This window comes from Tinamus guttatus, unplaced genomic scaffold (genome assembly GCF_059628265.1).
Source record: "Tinamus guttatus ecotype Peru unplaced genomic scaffold, ASM5962826v1 Tinamus_guttatus_pri_ptg000459l, whole genome shotgun sequence".
Taxonomy (NCBI): Eukaryota; Metazoa; Chordata; class Aves; order Tinamiformes; family Tinamidae; genus Tinamus; species Tinamus guttatus.
In genome coordinates this window covers 5,023,408-5,039,532 of record NW_028288993.1, presented here as the reverse complement: position 1 = coordinate 5,039,532, position 16,125 = coordinate 5,023,408, and the positions used below count along the sequence as shown (strand labels likewise).

The 16,125-nt window shown below is 46.9% G+C and overlaps 1 protein-coding gene across 1 annotated transcript in view; it reads left to right on the top strand.

Annotated features, from left to right (window-relative positions):
* Nucleotides 1-15,875, top strand: part of BCR (BCR activator of RhoGEF and GTPase) — an 81,166-nt gene extending 65,291 nt beyond the window's left edge. Inside the window, exons 12-23 of the mRNA XM_010217407.2 lie at nt 456-531; nt 1,100-1,204; nt 2,062-2,136; nt 2,957-3,054; nt 3,738-3,869; nt 10,317-10,376; nt 10,507-10,616; nt 11,440-11,579; nt 12,748-12,882; nt 13,562-13,667; nt 14,356-14,518; nt 14,920-15,875. Of these exons, the coding sequence (XP_010215709.2) occupies nt 456-531; nt 1,100-1,204; nt 2,062-2,136; nt 2,957-3,054; nt 3,738-3,869; nt 10,317-10,376; nt 10,507-10,616; nt 11,440-11,579; nt 12,748-12,882; nt 13,562-13,667; nt 14,356-14,518; nt 14,920-15,009 (1,290 nt within the window). The 3' untranslated portion in view covers nt 15,010-15,875. The remainder of the gene's footprint in view (nt 1-455; nt 532-1,099; nt 1,205-2,061; nt 2,137-2,956; nt 3,055-3,737; nt 3,870-10,316; nt 10,377-10,506; nt 10,617-11,439; nt 11,580-12,747; nt 12,883-13,561; nt 13,668-14,355; nt 14,519-14,919) is intronic.
* Nucleotides 15,876-16,125: the final 250 nt, after the last annotated feature.

Below are 16,125 nucleotides of genomic sequence, written 5' to 3'. Positions count from 1 at the left end.
AGCGGGGCTCAGGAATCCCCCGTAGCGTTGTGAGGTGCTCAGGGCGCCAGCCCTGGGGACACAGTGGCTGCTCCTCGTGGCCTTTGCACACACCTAGCAAAGGGCTTCCACAAGAGGCTGCCCGGAGTCGATGCAAATGCCCAGCGTGGCCTCTGCCTCCCTGATCGCATCGTGTCTTGGCCTGCAGCGAAGGCTGTTGGATTTCCTGATGTGAAGAAGGAGCAGCGCGGAGCAGGAGCCCAGGAACTCAGCTGTGTTTGCGGGGCGCAGGGGCCAGAGCACCCTGCTGGGAAGGGCGCACGTGCCCCTTGTGGGGAAGCTGAGCCGTAGGGAAGTAGCAGCAATACTGCAAGGACAGTGCAGGAACTGCCCCAGGAAGGTGTGGCAGGCAGACCTGCCCTCCAAGGTGGGTCACACTAATGTATATCCATTTTTCCTTCCCTTTTCTTGCATAGAGTTATACATTCCTCATTTCGTCGGACTATGAAAGGGCAGAGTGGAGAGAGAACATCCGGGAACAGCAGAAGAAATGTGAGTGTCCCCCAGCTGGGCAATGGTGCAAACGCTGCTCTGCTACTTTAGAGAGCAGCAGTCCAGAGGGGTGGTGTGTGGGGCCTAAGGAAAGTGGGATGTGCAGCAATGTCCGCTGAACAACCTGGGTGTCTGTGTGTGTCTCCACATGTGCCTGTCTGAAGGACTTGTGCTTGCAACACCAGGCAGGGCAGTGTGGGGACGGGGCTCGGTGGGTGTGCAGAGGGGTCACCCGCTGCCTCTGGAGATCAGAGCTCCCCGGGGTCCGCTGAGGAAACAGCTGCAGCCTTTTACTTGGCTCCAGCCTCAATAAACGTTTACTTTTTGGAACAGGTGTATTTTTGACTTTGCAAGAAAATAAGAGCCCCTGTAGCTCCTGTGCACTGCCCTGAAATTTTTACAACAGAGGGTAACTAAATATGCCCTAAACAGAGCTGGGATTCAGCAGTAGCATAGCTATAAGCACCATGGTCCTGTCACAGGGAGGTGCTCTCCAGTGTATGCCCAGAGCGAGAGGCCTTCAGTCTCTGCTTTGAATTTTAACTCCTCCTTTGAACCTCCTTGGCAGGTTTTAAAAGCTTCTCGCTCACGTCAGTGGAGCTCCAGATGCTGACAAACTCCTGCGTGAAGCTGCAGACAGTGCACAACATTCCCCTCACTATCAATAAGGAAGGTGAGACCATGGTTTGTGCCTTCATATAGTGCAGCTGGAGTGAAAACCTCCTGCTGCCTCTCTCTGCGCATTTCCCCTAGAGCTGCTCTTGCTGTTCCTTTTTGCTACAGGCTTCAACTTGATGATAGGTGACAAACTGGTACTTCCTGTAAGACAAAAGTTGAGACCATATGCACTGCTCTGTGTAGGTCAGCTACAGGAGATGATAGCATATAAAGAGAGAGCGGCGGACACAAGGGCAATCAGTGATCTCAATTTGCAAAGCAATAAAAATAACAAGCTCCAAACCGCATGGCTACATCTCTGCTAGAAAAATAAACATCCCTGGACCATCCTCCAGTTCATGTTCCATGACTGTTAAATAGTCTTTACATACAGGGCTGTTGTCATCTCCTGCCATGGAGCCGAGTGCCTGGAGGAGCCCTGGCCTGGGGGCAACTCCTGAAGTTTGCTCAGGATTCCTTGGAAGGGCCCCAGTTGGCAAGAGTCAGAACTGCCTCACAGACCATCTGAATTAACTCCAGTGCCTAAATTACTGTTTAACCTGCTAGTATAGACTTAGCCTCTCTATTTCACTTGTTTGCATTTGAATTTCTCCCATGCTGTCTTGTTGGCCCTAAAGTGGCTTTGTAAAACCCCCCGAATTCGAGACAGTATTACAGATGGAACAGACCATTTAACCTGGAACAGTGTTCTCCTCCCTGTTACAAAATTGGCTGCATTATGTGTGCTGCTGTGCATTTTAAGGAAACCTTACCCCACACTCATAAAACTATGAAATACCCATTTCATCACTCTTTCTTTCTCTCTTGGCCTCTCCATGAACTTCAACAAAATTTCTTGCATCTTTTGTGCAGATGATGAGTCGCCAGGTCTCTACGGGTTCCTCAATGTCATTGTCCATTCTGCCACGGGATTCAAGCAGAGCTCGAGTGAGTGGCAGTTCTGTAGCGCTGGTTCATGGGGGTGGCTGGCGAGGCTGGGACGATGCAGCTGCAGCCACAGTTGTGGGTGGATTGATTTAGAATTGCAGCATCTAGGATGATGGTGAAAACCAGAGGTGATTTGGGGAAATGGAAGTGAAAATGGGGACACTGGTATAAATTTAGGGGATTGCAAAACTCTGTTAACAACTCTTAGAAGTATCAGAATCAAGTATGCATCATTTTTCTCTCAGCCTAGTATTGTGTTTTGATTGTTTTGGTTTTTAAGCCATGCTTTTGCTAATCACCCAAAATCCAAGGTGCAAGTCAAGCCTTATCCTCTATTTTCATACAGTAGAAGGATGAGAAACAGTCTCTGACATCAGATTTGATGATGCCTGATGTAGGAAGCAAAAAGTGTAAAAATTCAGGGCAAAGATTTGACAGAAAGATCAAGAGAGGTAAAAAGCAGAGAGTTTCTGCAGAAATGCATGACTTGTGCTCAGGGTGGATGGCCTGGGGAGGTACTGGATACCAGCATACCCCAGGCTGGGTACACCAGCACTGGATACCAGCATGCACCAGAGTTTGGGTGCAGGTGAAGGGCTCGTCCATGCTGAAGTCATGTACCCTGCTGTGCTGGTACTTCGGCTTCTTAAAGACAACTCTGTTGGTCCAAACACACTGCATGAGAAGCAGGATTTGCACTGGGCTGTGTTATTCGTGTTAATGCAGAGAAGATATAGATAAAGAAACCCCTCAGTAGTAATAAATGTAGGAGACTGTTGCAATCTGAACAAAGTCTTAGTGTCCATTTCCTCTCTCTCAGACTTGTACTGCACATTAGAGGTGGATTCTTTTGGGTATTTCGTAAACAAGGCTAAAACTAGAGTCTACAGGGACACCACAGAGCCCAACTGGAATGAGGTAGGTTGGGTTGTTCTCGATGTGCCTTGCTCCGTGTGCCAAGAGCAGCACAGGATGGGCAGAGGGAACAGTTTGTCTGCAGCCTGCGCTGGCTGCTCGGGACGTGCGCTGCAGGCACTGCCTCCCAAAAACCGTATTTATGACAAGGTCCTGACATCTAACCTTGCTCTTTTTGCTCGCAAAAGATTTTCTTTTGCGTTATCTATAGTTAACCAACATTTCAGCAAAAAAAGAGTCTTGTGCTGTTCAGCATCTCATCATTTAAACAGATATATTTATTTTTTAAAAGACATCAGAGAAAATATTTGCTTTGTTTATTGCAGGGGAGAGGGGGGCATTAGTTATAGACATTCTGCCCATTTACTGCCAACTTGTAAACTGTCTAGGGAGTAAAATTAAATACAGAGAATGTGGTAAGTTCATTTCTTCAAATGATGCTTCACTGAAATTCAGTGACACCTACCTAAGGAGTCAACTCTCTTTCTTGTCTCTAATTTAACCACATTATATACACACGAAATATAATTTCAGTTTATTTATAGACCAACTCCATTAGGCAGGGGGTTTTGGTCAGTCTGTGAGCCCTCCCTTGTGATAGGCTTTAAGGAGAGTCTATAGGTGATGAAGAAGCAATACCCAGCTGTGGTGTGTTCACTGCTGTTTGTTTCCCTGGTGCCCTGCAGGAGTTTGAGATTGAGCTGGAAGGCTCCCAAACTCTGCGGATTCTGTGCTATGAAAAGTGCTACAACAAAACCAAGCTCACCAAAGAGGATGGAGAGAGCACGGACCGCATAATGGGGAAAGGGCAGATCCAGGTAAGATGGCCAACCTCAACCATTCTGTGGTTCCGTGACTGTTTAGCTCATTCCTCCTACCCTTACTGCAAAACACAATAGGACTTTTGAATCCTGGAGTGTCTTGTGATGTTGTGTTCTGCCTTCTGAGTGTCTCAACACTGGGGTTTTTCCTGCAGACAGTGAGGAAGACGGTATGTGTGATTCATAGTCAGAAAGTCAGCAGCTTTTTCCCTCATCCCCTACTTTACTACCCTTATGGAATAGATGCTTTCTCAAATGAAGCTGAGTTTTGATCTCCAATTTGCCTCTTAGCATCAGCATTTTCAGGAGAGTATTTTGTGAGTGCGCAGTCCCCGAGCCCTGGGCCCTGCTGAGTATCCCTGACTTGTGGTGGGGTACCCCCACAGTGAAGGGTAGGAAAAGAGAAGCAGTGAATATAGCAGCCCCGCCGTGAATCCCGTGGCGGACGTGGTACACGCTGGCAGCTGATGGATGTGCTGGCAAAGCCTTGGAGAGCGGCCGGGCTGCTTGTCCCACGTTCAGAGTTTAGTGACCATGACAACAAGCTGTGTCTGAGGAAGACAAATGGCTTCTCTGAACCTGCCACACCGAGAATCAGCATAGGACACCTTGGCTGTGTGGCAATGGGGGCGGTGATGACTGAAAGCGGATGCTGCTTTCAGGGAGCTGCAATGGGATAAAGAGCCAAAGCTCCCGAGAGGAGCCCTTGGTGCAGGCTAACCTGGAGAGCACGTGGTCCCCGTCCTTCTCCAGACTGCTGTGCCATCCACATGTGGTGTGGGGGAGTGTTAAATGATGCTTCTGAGGACACGTTCTCTGAGTGGGACTGGGTATTGTTCAAAGCAGACAAACAGTCCAGAAACGTTTTATGTTTTGGCTTTCTGAAAAATACTGTCACTTCTTCCTCGTTTACCTTGGCTCTTTACCACTGCTTGAACAGCTTCCCCCAGTGTTTGGGTGAAACAGAGCTGGACCAGCTCTGGTTGAGGGTGGCCTGCAGGATCATATCCCGCCCTTCCTCGAGAAGGGTTCGTTGTCTGGATGAACCAGCTCCTTCCTCTCCCACCTTGTCCTGAGATTGCCGTGCTGTGTGGAGGGAAACCTTTGTCATAAAACCTGCTGGTAGATATTTGAAAGAAAATGCATGTTACAAATAAGTAAATGTGCTGGTACCTTGTGGCTCCTGTGGACTCTCAGGCTAACCAGAGATCTCTCAGAGCATGGTCTGTCGGAGGCTTTCTCAGCACTCTGTGATTTCAATCCCACCAGGCAGTTTCTTAGCATTGCTCAGGAACTGTAAAGAGAAGTCATAACACACTCTGGTAAGATTTGGGGTTGGTAAGCATTTTTAAAGGATTATTATTATTTTAAAGCAAACCATCAGTGATTTTTTTTTCTCTATGAAGAAATAACAATAATGCAGCAACAAAATCAAATGAGAATCTGTAGCTGAAGGATAGTTTTATTAATGCATCTTTTGCTATCACTTGTTTTGTATTCATTTTCTTTTGGGATTTTCACGGGTGCTTTTACATTAAGCTTGTTTACTTTATATTTGTCTATAAATAGGGGTTTGTTTGTTGTCATTTTTGTTGTCATTGTCACTATTCAGCTGAAGTCTGCCCTGTGTAGAGGTCTGTCAAGTTGGGTAAGATTTTTTCCCAAATTCCCTTGCGTCGAAAACTGTGGGAACATCAACAGTCATGTCTACATCCTACTGCTGATAAGCACAGGGAAATTTCTGTGTTGGCCAAATCACAGTGTATTGTTAAGCTGTGTATTATTATTGTAAATCTGCAACTTCCCACTCCTGGGATTTCTGACTCACCGAATTCTCCGGGCTGCAGAGATGAAGACAATGCATCAAGGAGACTGGGACTGTTTTTGCTGTGACATGTTTATTAAATCTCTCCATTACTTAACGGCACTGGAGGAAGAAAGACTGGAAATTGGTCCCTGTGCTCAGAGGCTTCCAGGAATGGGCAGTAATTTTAATAGCTCCCATTGCTCATATTTTCTCTTCCTATGGAATATTTTATTTACCTGTTTTTATAGCCACATACGAGAGCTTCATTGCTTGTCACTCTGAGAGTCTTCTCCCTGAAAAATAAAACCATTAGGTTTATTATGGGAGTGCCTCTTGTAAATGTAGAAGGGAAGTCCTCATTGGATCTTTTGGGAATGGCCGCACTGCCCATGTAGCTCTTTAGTGAACTTGTTTGTATGGGTGGGGGCTTCTGTTACCTCTTGGGCATTGAGAAATGTAGGGAAAATGTGCCATTCCTGGGATGAAACTGGGATTATCTGGTACTTTGGAGAGAGGAGGACAGAGACATTTTAATAGAGCGGGGAACCTGAGGCTTACTTGTATCAGCTCCTCTCATTTTGAACTCTTTTTTGATTTTCTTTTTCTGACTGTTACCTTGCAACCCATCTTCAGCACTTGGGAGGTTGGTCCTTTTGTCCTTCACATTTTGCACATCTGAGGGCAGGCCCGTCCCCACGTTTTGAGTGTAGGAGCCTTTTGTTTGGTCTTGAGACCCTGCATCCAAGTGGGTCAGCAAAAGCGGCCTCAGTTTTGGGAGCAGACTGCGTGAGCAAATGAATTCTTTGCCCTGTGATCCATCTCCTCCATTTAGTGCTGCCTAGAAACTCTGCTTTCTCTGTTGTTTTTCTTCTGCGTGATCAGCTCAGACAAACCATTTCCTTCTCTCCAGCAGTGCTGGAAAATCAGGGAGGATGTGTCCCGAGAAGGCTCCTTCTCTGGCAGCTCCTCTGTTGCCATGCAAAGCAATTGCTGTTATCTGCTTAATTATCTGGGCTGTCTCATAGCCGTGCACATGGCTATTTCAGACATCTAGATTGTTTTCCGTGTAAAACAGATTGTCACATGCCGGCCCTCCCAAGTGTCAACCCAGAAAGCCTTTTACACACTCGAGTTCATTTAAGCAGTTTGCTCATGCAGAACAGTATCTCAGCAATGAAAGTAGGGTGGAAATGAAGAAGGCAACGGGTCGTGTCTAAAGGGTGATGGCAGCAAAGATTAACATGTCAGTGGGGAGCTTTGGGAAGAATGGGGTTACGGCCGGCCTGGGAGCTTCCAGCAGCAGCGAGACTCGGACAACATCTATGTCACATCAGTTACAATTAAAAATTGCTGGAGTGTGAAGCTGCCACAGAGATTTAATAAAGTGAGAAAGTAATGCGAATAAACATAAAACCCACTACCCTTAAGGCTGCCTCGCTCCCAGGCATTTCACTTCCACTGATGCTTATTGGTTTGGCTCTTGGGACATGTGTCCTTTGCCTTTCTAAAAAACTTCAGCACGTGCAGCGGTGGATTCCGGAGGCAGAGCCCAGGCTCCCTTCTCCTCAGCCTCCTGCTTCTCGCTGCTCCTGCCCGGCATCCTCAGTTGCTCTTCCCAGGTCTGCACACGCAGCCCCCGCTCCCTGCGCGCGCTGCTTCCCTTTCCTATCTCAGACTAAGCCACTTCAAGGGCCAGGGTGTCGCACTCGCCCGTCCCCGACTTGGACAGGCACATGAGAAGATGCATTCTGAGAGTTTCACAAGTCTGTTCCTATTTGGATGGTTGTGGAAGCACAGCACAATTTTTCAGGGTTTCAGAGGTCATGGGACAGGTTGTTTCGCCATCCAACCCAGGCAGCTGTTGGAAGGGAATGTTGAGAGACGCTGTGAATTTTGCGCCAAGTGGGGTCGCTTGGAGCCGCCTCCTTTCCGCAGTTCTCGGCAGATTCCATTCTTCTGTTCTCTTTTCTAGGTCACCAATCCGCAAATGGGGCTAAAAGACAGAGTGACCCTGTTTGCCCCGGCCCTCTCTGGCTACAGCACGGCGCTCGCCCGCGCTCTGTGCCCTGCTCTTGCTTTGCCACCCGCGTGCGCCCGCTGCCCCTGCGCTGCTGCCGGCTCTGCAGGGCCGGCCACCTGCAGCGCCCGGGGCTGGAAACCTGCTCCACATCCCAGTGGCGGTCACTGCTTCCCCTTGACTCTCCTATTTCCTCCTGTGGCTTATCAGACTGCTAGACTCGACCTTCCTGTCTTGCTCCGCGCGGCGAGATTCATCAGCATTCAACGTCTGCTCTTTCATGTCCTTACCTCATTTCACTTTGTTACAAAGCTCCTTGAGCTGCTATTTTTGGGGGTGGTGGTGTTTGTTTTGCTCTGTTTGGTCTGTTGTTGCCTGTGCGTTGTGCGGGGTTGGCTCAGGGCAGACAGTCCCGTGCCCCTTGCTTTTCCTCTCCATGTGTCCCTGCAGTCCAACCTGCTCCCTGCCCAATCAGGCCATCAGCTTGGGTATTTCTAACATCTCTTCGCTTGCTTTCACGGTAGGAACGTAGGAGCTCACTAGACATAACGTAGAACCTGGACGTAACCAGGAATACCTGTTAAATTAGGCAACAGTGGAACCTTCCTTTAGCATTCTGAAAATATTCAACCCCCTTTTCCTCCTTCAGGTTTAAGCATCATGCTTCTGCTACAAATAATCCTCTTTAGTGACTCCACGCTAAAGCATATGGAAAACTGCCCCTAAGCTGGAGGGTCGGTTGTGACTAAGCATCAGCAGGGCTGTTTTGGCAGCATAACTGGAAGGTAACTTTTTAGGCAGGCGGAGGTCAAGTTTTCCGGAACCCCGAGCACAGTTATTCCTTGTAGGAAACCAGACACTTCAGAAACGGTTTCCTCTGTATTCTGGGAAAAGAATGCAGTTGTTGAAAGAAATCGAACTTCCAGCACGGAAATTCGGGGGAGAACAGCCTCAATTCTGGCCAGCTCGTAAAGGCCTTGGCCAGCCTCGCAGGCGGGGGCGGATCTCTTCCGTGGGAGTTAAAAGCAAGTCCTCCTGCAAACAGGCTGCTGTTTGGGTTTGCTGGAGCCCCGAAGCTAAGACCTGCTGCCCTTTGGCTTTGTGCAGCCCCAACATGTGGGAACTGCTGGTTACTGACTATTCCTTACAAGGGGTCTTCAGGAATTTCTGCCAAAATTGCACCTACAGGAGCCGGTGGGACTCTCCGGGGAAGGATGTGTGTGCTGGCAGCATCCCGCTGTGGGCTCATGTCCGCAACAGAGTGCGCAGAGATAAGGTTGGCCTCGCTGCAGCTTGTGCGGTGCTTCTCTGGGTCTCTGCAGCGTGAGCAAGGGAGAGGCCGGGCTCCTCTCTGCCAGCTGCGTTTCTGGGCAGCAGGGAGGGACAGGCTCATCTCTGTAGCTGGCAGCAGCACTGGGCCTGTCTGGGGGGTGAAGGGGAGTCCGATGTGATTGTGGCTGGTGGCTCCGGGGATGCGGCGCTGCAGGCACCGGGCGCAGTGCTGACTTCCGAACCCAGCACCGCTCTGCGCGGGGTTGGGAAGGGCGGGATCGGCGCCGCGGGCTGCCCCTCGCTGCTGAGCGCCACTGCTGAGCGTCTCGGTGTTTGAGAACAGGTTGTACAAAGCTGGCTCAGGCATCACCAAAATGCTTCCTTTGCCGTATTTCTGATGGACTTCCCATGCAGGAAGGTCTCCTCTCCCCTTTGCCAGTGCACCTGGAGCTGGGGAGCTGCCCGCAGCGGCTCCATGTGTTGGGGCTCTCCCAGGCACTGGGGATGCTGGCTTGAGTGCTTGGTTGTGCTGCTCCCCAGCCCTCCCACTGTCCACGCAAGAGCTCAAGCGAACCTGAAAACCGGAGCTCAGGCTGTAGCTTTTGTTTTTCTGCTTTGACTTATTTCAGGGCTTGCATTTGCTTAACTTTTCTGCTTGTGAAAATGAACTCTGAGAAGGCTTCCCAAACTGAAATAAAGGACCCATGAATGTACAGACAAGGGTGCATCTGTGTGCATACACAGACACAGGAGCTCCTGAACTCTTGATCTTGCTTTTCCTGGACTTTGAAAATAAGTATTCAAAAGCCTCTCTGCAGCAACAAATTAGAGAACAAATGAGATCCTCCCTGAGCTGGGTTTGGAAGCCTGCAGCTTTCCTGCGGTGGCTATTTGTGAGAGAGGGAGAGGCCGAGTGTCTTTCCTCTATTTCACAAGAACTGTTCCAGAAATGTTGCCTCCCTTTTTCTCACTGTCAGCCCTGGGACATGGGGTGGCTTTTGCTGTTTGTTAACGTGCCTGTTGTGCTATGGCAATCGAGAGCCAAAGGTGGGGTTGCCAGCTCTCAAACATCACTTTTGCTCGCTGAGGTTTCCTACCTATTCCACTACATGTTTGTTGCTGGATTTTCCAAGGGGTATGAGGCAGGAGCAGCCCAGCTCAGAGAAGGGCACAATATCAGAGCATCCTGCTTCTGGAGACTTGCAAATCCTCGGGAAATGTGTTTTCCTATGGAAATGAAATGAGCTGTTGAAAATGGCAGTGCTCTCCTCGCCTCAAAGTCTTCCCAGGCTACTTGCTTTTCTTTGAAGCCTGTTTCTAGCTCATGGGAAACTCTCCTGTTTTTCAGCTGGACCCACAGGCGTTACAGGACAAAGACTGGCAGCGCACAGTCATCTCAATGAACGGGGTAAGTGCAGAGAACAGAAAATAGTGCTTCTTTGACACCTCGTATGGGCTTTATTTCTTTGCTCTTCAGTGCAGGATAAGAAAAGAGAAGAAAATACAGTTTGAAATATAACAGCCCTTTTTTTTCCCAGGTTGAAGTGAAGCTGTCGGTGAAGTTTACCAGCCGGGAATTCAGCCTGAAAAGGATGCCATCCCGCAAGCAGACAGGGGTCTTTGGGGTCAAGATTGCTATCGTCACCAAGTGAGCTCATGGGTCACATTTGCTTTTTTAAAAAACATACTTGGCCAGCGGGTTGCACCTGTCCTTACCCCACAGCAGATGTGCCAGGACACTCTCCTTCACTTGATGAGTGGGGCAGGTGGCTGTTGCTGCAGAAGGCAGAGACTTTACCTTCTCCCAGCTTCATTTTTTGCATGCAACAGCACGCACTAGATTGCAATGCAGAGTGACTGCTTCCAGCATATTGAAATCTTCTGAGTTCTGGAAATGCTCTTTTCCTCTCCTTGCCCTTTACTCCATAGTTAGCTGACTTGGTCCCAAATTTCCAGAGCCACCGAACAACAATATTTCCTTTCCATAATCGGAAATGTTCACGTTCTTTGGATCTTGCAGTATTATTTTAACCCCTGATCTTTTGTTATGGAATGTTTGCCAGAAGAAACCTGTTTGTTCTGGTAAATAGTTTGAGAAATGTGGTATTTCCTCCCTATGGAATTGCATTAAGTTGATAGCAACAGAGTTGCTATGTATCCAAGGATTGTTTGGGAATCCTCTGGTTACCTGCCCAGAGCTGCAAACACTGGGAATGCCAGGACCCAGCTAAAAGCCCCAGCACACAGGGCGGCTGCAGAACAGCCAACCCTCAGATACTCAGAAAACCCTCTCCAATATTAGAAATGCTTCTCAGCTGTCTTGACTGTTTGCTCTGTCCTTCCTTCACGCCACCCTTCAGAAGAGCTCTGCTCAGCAAAGCGAGGGCTTTATTTTAGCCAGCCTGGCTGGCTGGGGTGACAGGCGTTGGTGGTGAGGTCCATCCTCAACTCTTGCTTCTGGCTTTCCTAAGGAGGGAGAGATCCAAGGTGCCCTACATCGTGCGCCAGTGCGTGGAGGAGATAGAGCGGCGAGGAATGGAGGAGGTGGGCATCTACCGCGTCTCCGGGGTCGCCACCGACATCCAGGCTTTGAAAGCCGCCTTTGATGTCAGTAAGTATTTGTGTCTGATGTGCCTGCACACTAGGGAGAGACTGCGGTGCCACTTTTAATCATAACTGCCCCAAGAAGTAGTAGGAGGTAGAGATTTTTGTGCAAGCAGAATTGTTTCACCCTGGCTGTATGTTTTATTAGTGCTCTTCAGCTACAGCTCTAACTTGAGACACGCAGTGGGGTGGATCCTTGTACTGAGCGATGCATCTGCTACTGTGCTCAGGGCTCCTGCATTCTTTTCATAAGTCCGTGACTCATTTGGTGTGAGAAGATCATAAAATTAGATAATTTTGACCAACCTTTGTGAAGCCTTCTTTGGTGTTGGGCAGGAAAGGGCTCCATAGTGGTGCCACAGTTAAAGGAAAGACATGTGTGCTCCAGAAGGCATCCAAGATCAGTCCCATGAAACAAAACGAAATCCCTGAGGTACTAAAGATGAAATTCTGCCCTACTTTCAGCCTCCACACAATGGTCTAGGCACCACTGAGGCCTCAGCTGAGCCGTTTTTTGATGTAAGTGGTCACAAGGCCTATGCCAAGTGCCTGAATTCATCCGCCCTGCATTTTTATTACTTTTTTGTGTGTGTGAAATTTCTTCCTTTTTGTATTTTATAATAACGCTTCTTTTTCACTTGCAATACATGACATTTTTGCACTAGTCTTCATGAAACTGTGGCTGGCTCTGCTGGTTGGTCTGTTTGTTTTGGGGAAAGAAGGTTCGTTGTGGTGTTTTTTATGGTAGCAAAACTGAAATGTGAGCCCTGAATTGCCTGTGTACTTCAACTACACACAGTGGGGAGTTAGACAGCCTCAGACTCTCTTATTCTAAGCTGTAGAGGCAGGGAATTGGAATGACAACTGTGGTCATTAACAGAAAGTTAAAATGCATATAAATAAAGTCATGGAGGGCTTGTTCCACATCAGGCACAGGTTGCTGGCACAGCAGAATGAATCCTGGATTGTGCTAAATTCCCTCTTGCTGATTTGAATCATTTCCGTGGCACTCCTCAGTTGTCAGAGCTGCTTGCTTAAGCTGCAAAAATGTAAACAGGAAGGCTCTTTGCTCCTTGGTCAAAGAGGAAGGAGAAACAGAGAGAGACAGAGAAAGAAAAGAGTGAGTGAATGAAAGGGCAGCTGCTTCCTTACCTGTGACTCCTCTTCCCTTTCAGATAACAAAGACGTGTCAGTGATGATGAGCGAAATGGATGTTAATGCCATTGCAGGCACATTAAAACTTTACTTCCGAGAACTGCCTGAACCCCTCTTCACAGATGAATTGTATCCCAACTTTGCTGAGGGAATTGGTAGGTATTAGCAAAAATAACCTTTGAGAATATGAGCCTGTATTTAAAAAAAAAAAAAAAAAAAAAGGGAAGAAGAAAAAAAGAAAAAAGCTCTTTCAAAGGAGGCTGCTTCTAAAACAATGGAAAAGCCATATATCCATATATATAATGTTGGACAGAAGCCTGGGAATGCTGTAAGGGAGGTGAGATGCAGCTCAGAAACAAGATGTAAACTTGCCCCTTGCTTGATTTGGGCAATTGCTGTGCTTTTAGAGGCTGAAAACCCTTTTTTTTTTTTTTCCCTGAAGATTAAGTTAAAAATAGAACAACAGCCTATTTGTGGAGGCTGTGTATATCATTTGCCCTATTTAATCTTCTGGAGGGGTCTTCTTTGGAGGGGATATAGCTTCTCGTATCTTGATGCAGAAGGGGAAAAAAAACCAAAGGTTAAAAGCCTGAAAGCACTTAAGCTGCTTAAGAGAAAAGAATTCTCTACACATCTATGAAATAAAGAGAAAAAAAATATCTGTGAGGTATTGATGTGCAACTCTGACCTTGCAACCTGCGATCCAATTGCTGTCCATTAAGGAGCATCCATGTCTGTTGGTCTGGGAAATCGGTCAGTCAAGTTCTTACTCGCTGCCTCTGGTGATGCTTTGTTGATGTTTTGGTGATGTTTTGTTGATCTTCTGTCTTGTAGCACTTTCAGACCCTGTTGCAAAGGAAAGCTGTATGTTGAATCTATTGTTATCGCTTCCAGAACCCAACCTTGTTACATTCCTTTTCCTTCTGGACCATCTAAAAAGGTAATATGTGGATCCTTCAGTTGGAAGGGGTAGCCTTTCCCTAAATATGCACTAAATCAAGCAAATGAATGTAAACACTGGTCAGATGAGTCTTGTCTCATACTCTGGTGAGCGGCTAAATCCTGGATTCCATTCCCATGAAACCAAAAAGGATTAGAACTGGAGGAAGGGGTACCAAAAGCCTCAGCTTTTCTACTTTTCTAGTACAAATGCAAATTCCTGCAGCAACAATTCTGCAAAACTGCATCTGCCTTGGGACAAATCTGGAGAAAATGATTAGGAAATGTTTTAATACAAATCTTAAAGATTCGGTAGCATTTAAGGATTCATGAGCCCTGTCTTAAAAAGATGTCTGCTCTTGGTCAACTTTCTTAATGTATGCCTTGGTTACTTGTTTATAAAATCAGGTAAGAAGCATTCCTTAAACCCACATTTGTCTGTTGAGACAAGAAGCAGTAGTCCCTATCCCAAGTTTAAGCTATGTCTATAGAGGGCCTACAGACTGTGGCTGTTACACTGAGCTATTATTGATATATACAATAAATTGAAACACATATGGGATACTGGTTGATTCAATGTCTGTATCTAAATCTTTTTACAAAAGGAGCAAATACAGCTTCTTCCTTACAGACCCTTTGAAGCTCACCTATCTGAAAAGATCCTCCTTGACCAGCGTTTCTTTCTGCAGGGTTGCTGAGAGGGAAAGCATTAACAAGATGTCCCTGCATAACCTTGCAACTGTCTTTGGACCAACGCTGCTGAGACCTTCCGAGAAGGACAGTAAAATCCCTGCCAACCCTACCCAGCCTATAACGATGACTGATAGTTGGTCACTAGAAGTCATGTCCCAGGTAAGATCCTACATGTGCCAGTATCATGGTAGAGGCTGATTTCTTTGGCCACTGCTGCCTTCTGAAGGTGGTACACAGTTTCAATGGGGAGGCTGTGTTGCTGCCCAGGCTGTTTCTTACTTTTTCTTGTTTAAATAATAGCAAGTAGTAAAACAGATTTTTTTCCACTGAGGTGGAATGACATCAGCATTGTGCTATCGTGGAAGCTGAGAAGAGTATTTGTAAAGCACTGCAAGTTTTAATATTCATGTCTGTATTACACGCTGTATTAAAAAACAATACGTAACCGCAAGAAGTTCTTATGGAGAGGGATTTAAACATATCTGCCAACTCTCTAATAACTAGGACGACAATGAGTTAACAGGGCTTTATTATTACATCTTTCTTCTTTTTCTTTCCAGGTTCAAGTCCTTCTGTACTTCTTGCAGCTAGAGACTATCCCTACCCCAGACAGCAAGAGGCAAAGCATCCTCTTTTCCACAGAGGTATAGGTACCTGTGGCACCGACAGGACTCGAGAAACTGCTCTTGGCACGAACCGGCCGCTCTTGAGGAGAAAGAGGATGGATGTTTGTTCAGACATTGCTGCCGGTTCCCATCCTGGGGATACACGGCCCTCAGTGCTTCTGCTGTTTGCAAACCAGAGACAAGCTGAAGAAAAAGGAGAGAGATCTCTCTACCTTTGATCAGTGGAATCAGAAAAAGCAGAGCTGGAGATGGAGCTGAGCAGGATCTCCACAAGAAGGCGCAACAGACACTTGAACAAATGCACCACAGAGTGTGGCTGTTATTCTTGTTGGGAATGTGACAGAAGGTATTCCTCATTTTATGGATTTAATTTATCATAAAGAAACGTCAAGATTTCTACGGACCACTTGATAGGATACCCCTTTTTGGGGTGAGGGGGAGATAAAGTGATATATCACAACTGTGTCTTTAATAACTGATGTTTTTAAAGTACTGTTCTAGGCCACAAAAAAATAGTATTTAGAGGCGAGGGGAGAGAAGGGTCTGGGATCTAAGATTCCCTCCTCAGAAATTCAAGTCTTGATTTGAACAGGGCTGTAAAGAAACAAAAGGAAGTTTTGTGTACAACTACAACTGTTGGTTTTTTGAATTTGTTTAATTTTTTGTCTCACCCACCCCTTCCCTTGCAAATCTCTACAGACTCCAGGGAAGGAGATGCCCTGTTCTTGCCTCTCTTACACTTCTTACAGCTTTTGGCATTAGGGGAGCCAGACCCAACCATATGACACTGTAAATACACGCAGCAAATTAGAAAGCGGCAGGAAGGATTAGACTCAGTGCTTTATGATTCTGTTGCTGTTTGTGTATAAAAGCAGGGGCAACACTATCCAGAGAGGATTGCTGAATTCCTTATATCCTGCCAAACCTAATGAAAATTAATTTAGGAGGCTTTTATTTCCCAGTTCTCCAAAGAAAAAAAAGTTGTCTCTCCAGAATAGTTGAAGCATTTGCAGACACACACACAAAAAAAAGGCTCTTGGTTTTGCTGGCTACTCACCCCAAACTTTTATCAGAATAGCTTTTTTGATACTTGAATTTTTGGAGGCTTTATACATTGCTTCTCTGAGTCTTTTTCTGATA